Source organism: Candoia aspera, chromosome 1, assembly GCF_035149785.1.
Source record: "Candoia aspera isolate rCanAsp1 chromosome 1, rCanAsp1.hap2, whole genome shotgun sequence".
In the NCBI taxonomy this organism is placed as follows: Eukaryota; Metazoa; Chordata; class Lepidosauria; order Squamata; family Boidae; genus Candoia; species Candoia aspera.
Genome location: NC_086153.1, coordinates 92,605,871 through 92,617,760, shown reverse-complemented (window position 1 = coordinate 92,617,760; position 11,890 = coordinate 92,605,871). Strand labels below are relative to the sequence as shown.

The window sequence follows — 11,890 nt, the reverse complement described above, 5'->3', positions numbered from 1 at the left end:
TAACTGAATAATCAGATTGGCATTCATTTTCATCTGTAGGAATTAACAGATGGATTGACTCTTCAGCCTTGCATAAAATGATTAAACAAATCCTCATGATGGTTATACAGTTTTGGTGAATGATAGCTGTTGAAAAAGCTGTTCAAAGTTTAAGATTTTTGCAGTTATCAAACTGCATCTCATAGGTGGGTCTGTTACCCTCCACAGTTGAGCTCTAAGGTTTCCCCATACCCTGAAAGCAAAGCACATTTATTTTTACCTTTTCAGAACAGAAGGTTGTTCTAGCTAAATCTACTTCACTCTGTATGCCCGCATGCCATTAAAGCACTTTGCTGCTCTCTAATGGACATAAATGGCATGTTCATCTGACACTGTAATCATTATGGGTCTTTTGTGTTTCAGCATATTTCCATTCCCATCCCTTTCTTTCCCCTGCCACCCCTATCCTCCCGGGTCCCTGAAAATGCACCCTCCTTACTGGCTAGGAGATCTCAAGGCTGTACAAGATAGTACTGTGAAAATTTCGATCTTGTGGGTGGCTGCTGTAGAAAATGTTGCATTCCATATTACATATCATTAGGAAAGAGAAAGAATATTAAATAACAAATTTTATGACTGCACTTTATTTAAATTTTAATGCCCAATACTTTACAAGACTGTTCAAGTCCAGTCACTGTCTCAAAAATGAGTTTATAGACATGCAGATGTTTCTAAAAAGGTCTACCAAAATTATCCAAGTTGAATGAGGTAGGACAGGTTGTGGAGAAAGCTGGATACTACAGTTTGAAATTATGCAATAAAGATGAACATTCAATTTAGGACTGCTAAAAGGAAGTCCTGCAACACTTAGCATATAGTTAATCTAAAGAATTCTCTACCACAGGTTGTAATGGCAGCTGCCAACTTGTAAAGGTTCGAAAGATTTAGACAAATTCATGGACGATAATCCTGTTTACGGTTACTAGTCATGGCAACCATATTTCAGCTTCATTTTCAAAGACAGGATGGTTCCCAAAGCAATTACTGAGGAATACAAGTGAGGAGCGGGGTGTCTTGCTTGTGTGTTCCCATCAGCATTTGGCTGGCTGTTGTGGAAACAGCACACTAAGCCAGATAAAACCCATCAGCTGTTTTGAAGTTAACACAGACCTAATGACAGACTCTGCCATATCTTTTCCAGCTGTAAGTTCTAATGTAATTATTTTCATATGCCCCTTTCTTTAGTACACTTAGCAGACATGCATGAATAAACTATAGCTTTCTTAATATATCATGAGAGGCAAAGCAACACACACAGTATTATGGCATGAATTACTTCCTATCAGTTCACATCAGTGTATTTTATGGTAATTGTTTTCACCTCAGTGAAAAATTCATAGGAATCCTTAGCTCCCTCTCTTCCTATCCCAGAGGACTTCGTTCCCCCAAAGGGCAAATTCAGATCTCTGATAAGCCAACAATTGGCCCACACCAATCCAGACTGGAGTCTCTTAGCAACACGATGAACCCGGCCCACATTGTTTGACCAGACGGTGGCTGCCAGGCCATATTTGACTCCATTGGCTCTCCTAATCACTTCCTCTTCTGTGTCAAACACCATTACACAAGTTACAGGTCCAAAGATCTCATCCTGATTGCAGCATGAATCATCACCAATTTCAGTGATGACAGTTGGAGGCAAGAAATAGCCTTTCTGGTTCCTTGGAGGAAGATCCAACGAGTCTATTCCCTCTCCACAAAGGATCTTGGCCCCTTCTGCCCGAGCCTGTTGAATATAGTTCTTTACCTAATGGGAGCAGCAGCAGCAACAAGAAGCAGCATATTTAGAGAAGGCAGTAATTTCCAGTTGTTAATAACTATAAGGAAATAAAAGATGATTACATACGAATATACTCTCTCACACCCACACATATACTATATAATATTATAGGTATTGTATGGACTAGTTAAGCTCTTGTGTTTTTACATGCTATTTTAAATAACATTAGCTTTTTAAAAGTTGATTTACTTTAACTCATTTATTTAAACACACCTCCATCTTATATAGCAAAAATATCAATGCAATTTTATTATTGAAACATGGTATAATTACTTCATGTAGCATTGTAATTAAATTAAAAAAATTACACTAAGACTGGTAGAAAAATCTTAGACACTTCAGCACTTGAGACTATGGAAGAAGAATCTGAAATGTCTTCTTCAATTCTGCTGACAATATATTTGAAAAGTGAGTTGGCAAGAGGAAATATCAGATTTTCTCCAACAGTATGCACCCATCAGTGGATCTGACATCGCTGAGGAGATTTTTCTCCCTTCCAGTCATCCCTCTCAAAGACCAAATGTGCTGCGGAAGGTTGAGGAATGGCCCATAACAGATGCAGAATTGCACATATAAGGATGCAGAAGGGCAGGTCTGTTCATATAATTCAGCAAGCCATCTTGTAATGTTATTAAGTGTGCACAATAAAAAAAATAGGCAAACTTGAAAACTAGATAATGGTAAACAATTTTGATAGGGTAGTATTTTCAGGAAGTACCCTGAGCCTGAAAGATCTTAAAACACCTGTTCTTTGTCTGAAAAATCACTCTGGATTTACAGAGATATAAGAAAGGCTCTCTCTTCACATACTGAGACACTTTCTCAAGTGAGGAAGAAAAAGAAATAGTTGCAGCTAATTGAAAAAAATTAAAACAGATTTTTTTTTCAATATTATTTACCTTTGTTAAATGATCTTTACTTATCAATGCTCCCATATCAATTGTAGGATCTGAAGGATTTCCAACCTTCCATTTTCTAATAGCTTCGACAAACCTTCTCAAGAATTCTTTGGAAATGCTCTTCTGAACAAAGATTCTGCTGGTACATAAGCATATTTCACCCTGACAAGACCAAACAATGTATAGGAAAGGGAGAAATTCAGTAAGGAGTCATTATGCCAGTGAAGCATGAGTTTTTAGGTTCTTTACAAGATGTATCAGTATCAGAGTGAAACCTTGTTTAGTGCACAGAGGAAGAATTTGCTTTCTAGATCTCCTCATTAAGAACAGTAAATTGACAATGTCAGGATACAGAATTATGCCATAAATATCAATATCAATAAGCATATATATATATATATGTGTGTGTGTGTTTATGTGTATGTGTGTGTATAAATATATATATTTCAAATTTCCATCACTGCTCATCTCCCCCATTGGTTAGCATCCCCACTCCATTTTTACCAAATAACAAGGAGCATTTGGGGGGAAAGGAACTACTGTTGAGCATGACATTTTACTCCTTCTAGGGCCACTGCTTTCATATCCCACAGGCAAGGGGGAGAGATCTTATTTTATCTTGGTATTTCCAAGAAGGAACGGGCAGGCTATAGAAAGGCTAACTGGCTCCCCTCCTGGTATTCAGTCCAGGATCTGAGGAGCCCCCAGACATAGCACCAACCACGAGCAATCCATCCTGGGAAAGAGTAAGACAATGGAGTATTCTCTTGTGCTGTATCTGATCTTTTGGGATGTTCTGTGTAGAATAGGAGCAGGGGCACTCTTCAGAGTGGCAAACTGTGAGGATATGAACCAGAAAGAGCCATTCGAACATGAATTCAGATAGAAAAAGGGAGCTTACTTGTCTATTATCGAGGAATATCCATTACATCATTTACTGAGAGAGGATGACATGTTAAGTCAGAAATTATCTTTCATTTTCCCTTTCAAAATGTTATTATTTGAATTTATTAGCCACCCATCTCCAATAAGTAAAAATGGAACATCTGATTAAGAATAATATACTCAAGTCTTTACATTAAAATCTGTCATGAGGACCTACACAAACTTCAGAAGTAAAGCTTGAATATGCAGAGGGGTGAGCAAGTGACTTTTTGTCTATACCTGGTTAGCAAAACTGGATTTTACAGTGGCAGGAATGCATTGATCCAAGTTGGCATCCTCAAAGATGATAGCAGGATTTTTGCCTCCTAGCTCCAAGGAAAGCTTCTTACAGTACAAAGCAGACCTTTGGATGATTTGCTGGCCAGTAAGTGTGCTCCCAGTGAAGGAAATCAGAGAGACCTCCGGATGGGCAACAAGAGCATCTCCAGCTTTGGGCCCACTTCCGAACACGATATTCACCACACCCGGAGGAAAACCTCATAGGCACAAGCAGACAAAACACCATGCTCATGTCATCCACTCCATTCAATTGGCAACTCAGAAACATATTCTTTTACTGTAGGACTTATGATCATACTACTTATCTAGCCTGCATGGGTTGCATGTGATGGAGATTTCTTGCTTGTTATATCTGCTGTCTTTTAAATCTATTGTTGTATTTCTTTGCAGTCACACTCTAAAACATGCTGTCAGTGGTATAGTACATTGATCATGTATTTGATATATAACAGAGTACTTTAAGTTTAATTGTTTCTTAATCAGGAATAGAGAGCGTGGTGTTTTGTATACCAGTGTATCCATAGATAGCTGTCTGGCACTCTCCAAGCTCTTTATTTCACTGGATATTAAATAAGATATATATGTACATATTATTAAAAAACAGGGAGCTGACCTGCTACAAAATAAAGTATCATCAAGTATCATCTTCATTTATAAGAATTGGTATACAAGGAATTGTTAGGATTGCCGGGTGGTACAGGTAATCCCTGGTTAATGGTGGTAATTGGAACCGGGAACTCCGTCACTAAGCGACACGGTCATAAAGCATTACGTCATGCGATTGCGCTGACTTAGGACAGCAGTTCCAGCTGCCATTGTTAGGCAGATCCCGCACGGTTGTTAGGCACAACATCATGTGATTGCCATTTGCTTCCCCATTGACTTTGCTTGTGGGAAGCTGGCAGTGAAGGTCGCGATTGGCAATCATGTGACCACAGGAGCTACAACATCATAATTGCGAGCTGGTTGCCAAGCACCCAAATCGTGATCATGTGACTGCGGGGACACTATGATGGCTGCAACTATGAGGACCAGTGGTAAGTCTCCTCATTCAGTGCCATTGTAACTTTGACTGGTCACTGGATGAATGGTCTTTGAACGAGGACTACAGTACCTATATAGTCTAGTGCTTTGTCTGGAAGCGTACTCATCCTGAAAAAGACAAAGGTAAACTTAGGTGATAGTGATATCATGGTACAAGTGCACTTGTTTTCCTTCCAGTACACGGATATTATATTGACTGGCCATTCCCACCATGATAGCCATTTTGCAAGAGCACACAAAATGGGCTCTAAAAGCTCCATTGGCTCAAAGCGTTACCTACTTGTATCCTGCATCACTAATATGTACACTGCTTTAATTATTTTACTGGAGCTACTTTTCAGGCTTACCTGCTTTATTTAGAAGTTTGCACAACATCCATGCTGTGACAGATGTCATTTCACTCGGTTTGGCAATTACAGTATTTCCACACATGACAGCAGGGGCAATTTTCCAGGTCAGTAAGTAAAGGGGCAAATTCCAAGGACTAATTAAGCCAGCTTTCAAAAAGATAGGAAAAAGGAACAAATCTTAAACAAGAAGTTTGATACTTAAGAAGTCTGTGGCCCTCTTCTGATGCCCAGCTAGATAACAAAGCATGACAGCTCTCTATAAAGTTTCAGTAGTCTTTTGCTTTAGCACCCCTTCTAAGTATTAAACTGTCTGCAAAGGAAACAGGTAAATGGAAATGCTGAGTAACAACTAGTGTTCAGGTTCTATAACAATCTACTGGATCATGAAGCAAGGCAAGGCAGGCCACTCCCAGTACCAGGTTTGGCTGATTATTAGAAATGTAGCAACTTGCCAATTAATCATATTCTAATTGGGTGAGTTCATAATAACAGACTTACCTATGTTAGGGAAAGGCGTGGAAAATCTTAAGCTGTGCTTTATACTAGAGGAAGGCTACCAGATTTGAGATATAAAAGTCCAGGTGATCACTAAATGGCAGGAAAAAAGACATCGGAAAGTGGGTGTTGACATCTAGCAGTTGTCTGGATGTTTGCATCCCAGATCTGCTTAAACTACAGGTAGTCCTCGGGTTATGACCACTAGTTCAGTGACCGTTCAAAGTTACAATGGCGCTGAACGAGGGAGACTTACGATGGCTCCTCAGAGTGCCAGCCATCACTGCTTCCCCATGGTCATGTGATTGAGATCTGGGTGCTCAACACCTGGGTCACAATTACAATGCTGCAACAAGCCGCAGAACCGTGATTGTGATTTCCAACGTTCCCTGCCGGCTTTCCACAAGCAAAGTCAACGGGGCAGCCAGCAGGAAGTCAGAAGTAGCGATCATGTGAGATCCTCACTTAACGACCTGTGCGGTCCTCTTTTAATGATGGCAACTGGGACTGCCAGAATTGCTGTCCCTAAGTGACATGGTCACGTGATGTTGCACTTTATGACTGTGTCACTTAGCAATGGAGTTCCCGGTCCCAGTTGCTGTTGTAACCTGAGAATATTTCATTAAATGTGTGTGAAAAGAATTTGTTTCAGACATGAGACAATGAACATTCCAGGCAATTCCATTTCTGTTTTTACCATTTCACAGCAATTGTACTATTGTTAGGATGGGTTATGTATCTGCTGTTTTCTTTGGTTAGTTCAGTAATAGTTTAATAGTTCATAATATAATAGCAGAGCACAAATTTGTTTGGCTAAGGACCACATAAGCTGCTAAATGGCATGCTAAGGACTATATTCCTCAAACTAGTGAGTGAGGCTGGAACAAAATCTAGTGTCATTTCCTTCATTTAAGATAATATGATTATGCTCTGGTCATTTATTTAATAATTTCCCCCTTTTACCATATTAAAAATCACAATTTAGTAATGACTCTGGGGAACTATACCCATCATTTGTGGGCTAAATGCAAGTGTGTGCCTCTGCTTTATAGTTCAAAACAACAAGAAAATGTTTTGAGGCTAGTCACAACAAGTATATATAAAAGAAGGCAATATGCTAAAGCTAGATTTACTAACGTTCCACCAGTCCTAAAAAGATGGGTTTTTTGGAAAACCACCTTCAGCTCTTTCAAAAAGATTTACCAATTCCCACTGGTGATCTTTCAGTATAATGCATGCAGCCCATGTGATCCATCTGAGTACACTCAGTTGCCTGATGAAGGATAGATGATGAAAAAAAGCGAAAATTGTATATTGCTCGGGGTACGTCCACTGTTCTGGCAAATGAAATGGTTTTTCCTGGAACAAAGGGATATTTACCAAATGATTTTACATTTGCAGATGTTGTTGCAATGTTTTTGATATGTACAAATCTTTTCAATATTTTTAATGTTCTAAATAGTTTTTATAAGAACTGTTTTTAAGCAAAGAATGAAAGTTGTGCAGTTATTAAGCGGCGGAGGGGAGAAGACAACCTAAATGTTCAAAATAAAACTTGAAAAACACAAGAAAGCAAAAGAATGTCAAAGTATTATGGGCAAATACATGTAACTCTGGGCACATTTGCCCATGGGAGTACATCTTAAGATTTTAAGTTTCTATACTGTCAGAAAGAAGACAAACAAAAATTCTTCATCAACACAGACAAGCAGATCCATCCCTAAAATAACTTCTTACAGTTTGTCCATGCAGACTTTAATTCTGAATTAACTATCCAGGGCAAAGTTAATTGGTACAATTATTCCCAGCATGCTGCATATGTCTGCCATTGTGTTAAATACAAGGAGCTCATCAAAAAGAAGAGACAACTGTAATTCAGCACCACAATACATAGCTGAAGACACAATGATTCAAATCCAGAATTGGAAGATCTAAGCTCTTAAAGGGTTCTTTGTAAATCTGTGATGGGCAATATGTGGCCACCCAGATTTGTTGAACTCCATCAGTTTTCATTGATCCTAGATGTACAACATAATCAATTTGTCTACTCCTTATCTGGATGAACAAATTGGAATTTGGCTTTTTCTCACATTCACATTTAAATATAAAAGCAAAAACACTTTCCCTCTTATTTATAAAGCCATTTGAGAATTTGGTACATTCTTACAGAAAAAGCAATCGAACAAAATGGCTGTAACTTTATAAATAGCACTGGGGGTTCAGTGTATGTCACTATCAAGAAATGTATCTTTAATTTTTTAAAGCATTGCCTTTGCCTTAAAACTAAACATGAATTTAATTTTGGGTTGCCTCAGTATAACGGACCCTTGGTCTTACTAGATATTGGTGCTGAGAGCTGCTATTCTTTTCTTAATCCATTATCACTTAGGAGCACAAGCCAAACAGGTTTTCTCCTTTACCTTGATCTTTTGATTCTGCTTGCGCAAATGACTCCAGATTTTCTTCAATAAGATCTGCCAGCTTGCTCATTATTTTTGACCTTTCTTGAGGACTTCTGGCAGACCATCCTGGGAAGGCGTTCTGGGCAGCTTTGACAGCAGCTTCCACCTTGACAATGCAATCAGTAAATATGTGACATATATTTGCATGAGCAAAAGCCTGTATAATGCTAGATGTTAACAGAAACTAGGAGAGAGCAGAAAACAAATACAGCTTTATTGGGGCCAGAGCTGCTGGGGAGGCTGCTGTGTCCTGGGATACGTGCAAAACACTTAATGATCCTTATTTATAAACTGAGATTATTTTTGTCATCCTGATCAATTACAGTATGGAATAGGATCTCCAGTTATCTCCTGGGCAACCTTAATCTAGACACATGCCTATCTGTTAAAGGTAAAAACTGAACAGCTCTGTTCAAGTGATACCAAGTGATGAATTTGCATTATAAGGGTAAGACAGATCAGCTGACAAATATACCTATATGTATTTATAAGTGTTTTTATTATCTCTTCAGGGAGCATTTTTTGTTTTCTTATCTGATATTTCTTTCTTGCTTACTTTCCAATTTATCATTCAGGATTACAGCCACTAGGTAGTACTGTTGAGCTATTACTCCTCTTCTGCACCACTGGATTGTCACAATGTCCTTCATTTTAAGTAGGACTACAGTATTACACACTTATATTTTCAAACTATTTGGTAACTGAAATTCTCTGTGCAGTGTATAGTAGCATTCAATGTGCTACACTTACTTGGATTCATGCCTAACACATGTCCTTCCCCAAAGCTTATCCAAAACTTGCTTTCAAAGGGTATGCTTGTGAGACAAGAAAAATATTATATATAATAATACCATGTAATAATTATAATAAAACAATTTAATTCATTATTAAACTGAAATCAAGTTAATTTAAGTTTAATGTTTGATCTGGTCTTGCTGCTTTCTTTGTTCTGATCTTGCCTTTGATATGCGACTCAAAGGCCAATACAGTGTCTAGGGTGAAACATGTTGGACACCCTGAGTAAGCCTAAAATCAAAATGCTACCTTTCTTGTCCTGCTGACCACAGGATTAAATGAGCAATCAAGATATTCCCTAAACATCGTTTCTATGTATCTAATATACAATCCATTTTCCGTCTACATATGAAAATAAGTTACAAAAGAGCAAGGATCCACAGGATAAGTTTAGAAAAAAAACTGCTAGTTATACTTCAACCACTACTGTGTACTTAAGCAAATATTTGATTGACTGGAGCTGAATGCTAAAGGTTGAAGGTAAAGTTGCAAAAATGTAGATTAATTACACCTTCAGTCATTAGATAGCACAATTATTATTTTGATAGGCCCTTTTAAAGGAATTAAGCCCCCAACAAAGCCATGAATATTTTTTGTCTTTTGTTGTCTTTTAATTTTTCCTTGAAGTTTGACACAATTCCCACTCTGCCACTTAAGAGACATTACAAAGGAAATGGTGTTGAACTTTAAGCTGCTGATCTAGGGTTTTAGCTGCTGACATGACACTGTGTTGTTATACTTAAATATGGTCTTCTCTGCTCCCACAGACAAAAATATTACATAATTCAAAAGAACATTCAAACCAGCCAATATTTCAGGGCAATTATCTTAACAGTCGGTACAAACAATAATTCATGCAATTTTTTGTACAACCTTACAAGAGCATGAAAAAGTTGAATATAAATTTCTATAGGAACTCACCTCTTCCCTGCCACTGTCTGGCACTTTGCAATATACTTCACCAATAGATGGGTCATAAGAATCTAGATATGAGGAACATGGCACGAACTGGCCGCCAATATAGTTCTCCAAAATCAAGTGAGTCTCTGAGGTGGTCATTGCAACTCACTTTGTGCTGTCCAAGCACTAAGTTTGCAATCTACAGAGCATACTTCTTTATTTGCCAGCTTCAACTCCTCCTCTTTTGACAATCATTCATTGGCTGGATCAAAAAATGAGAAGTGTCCACAACCTGAGCCAAATGAACTATAACTCTAAACATTCTAGAAACAATTTCATCAGTATAGTATTATTTGCTTTATAAAAATGGCATTATAATCAGTTTGGATTCATCATCGTATTTGTAAGTGTTGTGGGGGGGTTCTACTTCAACCTTAACACTGATAGTAATTTTGAGGGTTTATTTCTCTTTCAGTATGCTTGTTTATTGTCCTATAACACATGATGTGGAGTAGGTAAAACTATACACAGGGAATTGGATTAGATTGTTGTTGTTGTTTAATTCCTTCCAAGTATTTCTAGGAGAAAAAAAACAGAGCCAAAGACAAAAAAGTGCCATTTATCGATGAGGTGCAAAAAAAAGTTTTAAAAAAGGGAGCTGTTAATAGCCATCTAGTTCATGGCAGACATAGAGTATATTTGGTACCACTGGTAGTTTGCTGATTACAGTAGACCTAAAATGATTTCCAATTTCCAATGTTTCTGTTATTTAATTATTCCTCTGCTTCCTCCCTCCCTCATATGTACTCACAGATGTACACACACACACACACACACACACACACACAGAGCTGAAATGAAGAAAGCTTCAAGTAGGAGTAAGTACATTTTTATGCAGAAGGACTACATACTTCATTCCAATCTCGAACTCAAATAAAATTATAACTTATAAAGTATTTGTTTTGACATAGTTTTGGGGGAGTTGCACTATGTTTTCACGTACAACTGTCAGAGAGGTCATGTAGAGGGTATGTTCTGTTACATAAGAACCAATTTTTTTGGCAGGATTTTAATTTATAAAAGACCATGTAAAAAGCCAAGATGATTATGCTCAGATGACTATTTTATTATACTTCTACAATTTAAAAAATAAAATTAGTCATTATTGGACAAGCTATATCTACTCAAATTTTTAAATAAAATTAAGATGGAAATTAATTTCTAGGTGCAGCATTACATGTTTTCTGAAACAGAAGGAAACAGGATTCTTTGAAAATGTAGTTGTATAAAACTTGGAATATTTTAGCCCAATTGATGTACTTTATAAAATACCATGCAGCAAAGAATCAGCTCCCATTATAAATTGTAAACAAAGTTTAAGGCTGGAAGTAACATTTTTCTCATGATGAATCTTCATCCTTTATTACATCATTCCAATCAATTTTTGAAAAAGATCCACTAGAACTACTGATGGGATGACATTTTAGTTTGGGAATATGCTGAAACTTGTGCAATGAGGAAGTGCAATGAGTATTTCCTTGCTGGCAAATTGTTCTACAGTAACAATGGCCTCGAAATGTTTGCAGAGTACCCCATACATAATTGCCAATACATAATCGTTTTTGTTTCTTCAATAGATACAAATGGATTCCTCGAAGAAGTATATTTGAGCGTATGATTTCATTTGCCTGGACTGCAGATGTCCTGGCACAGCTTTCACTCCTTAATCTAAAATAAAACAGAAACATCATTTGAACATTTCAAAAAAGAAACCGAATACCCTAACTCTATTATACCCTGAGAACAGCCTTTTTTCAAAGTACACCAGCCTGCACTGTCAATCTGTGATGCTGCATTAAATGCAGAGGGACACTGGTCATTACAGCTGTTCATCCATATATA

The 11,890-nt window shown here is 37.6% G+C and overlaps 2 protein-coding genes across 5 annotated transcripts in view; both read right to left on the bottom strand.

Moving 5' to 3' along the window:
• Positions 1-616: 616 nt before the first annotated feature.
• Positions 617-10,756, bottom strand: ALDH8A1 (aldehyde dehydrogenase 8 family member A1). Of its 2 annotated transcripts, XM_063309739.1 has the most exons (7): positions 10,010-10,756; positions 8,252-8,399; positions 7,035-7,190; positions 5,334-5,483; positions 3,883-4,139; positions 2,719-2,880; positions 617-1,786 (listed from the first exon to the last, which is right to left on the bottom strand). In XM_063309739.1, the coding sequence occupies exons 1-7, from the start codon at positions 10,145-10,147 to the stop codon at positions 1,322-1,324; spliced, it is 1,476 nt and encodes a 491-aa protein (XP_063165809.1). In that variant the 5' UTR covers positions 10,148-10,756; the 3' UTR covers positions 617-1,321. The 2 variants fall into 2 exon arrangements, with proteins under 2 accessions (XP_063165809.1, XP_063165818.1); XM_063309748.1 differs by lacking the exon at positions 5,334-5,483.
• Positions 10,757-10,861: 105 nt separating this feature from the next.
• Positions 10,862-11,890, bottom strand: part of HBS1L (HBS1 like translational GTPase) — a 49,780-nt gene continuing 48,751 nt past the window's right edge. For all 3 annotated transcript variants that reach the window (XM_063309707.1, XM_063309726.1, XM_063309716.1), the window contains one exon: positions 10,862-11,716. In XM_063309707.1, coding sequence (XP_063165777.1) covers positions 11,705-11,716 — 12 coding nt within the window. In that variant the 3' untranslated portion in view covers positions 10,862-11,704. The remainder of the gene's footprint in view (positions 11,717-11,890) is intronic.

Excerpts from the sequence above, each read along its gene's own strand:
- ALDH8A1 (XM_063309739.1), bottom strand. The coding sequence starts at position 10,147 with ATGACCACCTCAGAGACTCACTTGATTTTGGAGAACTATATTGGCGGC. Across the intron at positions 4,140-5,333 it reads CAAACTTCTAAATAAAGCAG|GTTTTCCTCCGGGTGTGGTG; the intron begins GTAAGCCTGAAA and ends TGTGCCTATGAG. Across the intron at positions 2,881-3,882 it reads AATCCAGTTTTGCTAACCAG|GGTGAAATATGCTTATGTAC; the intron begins GTATAGACAAAA and ends TGGTCTTGTCAG.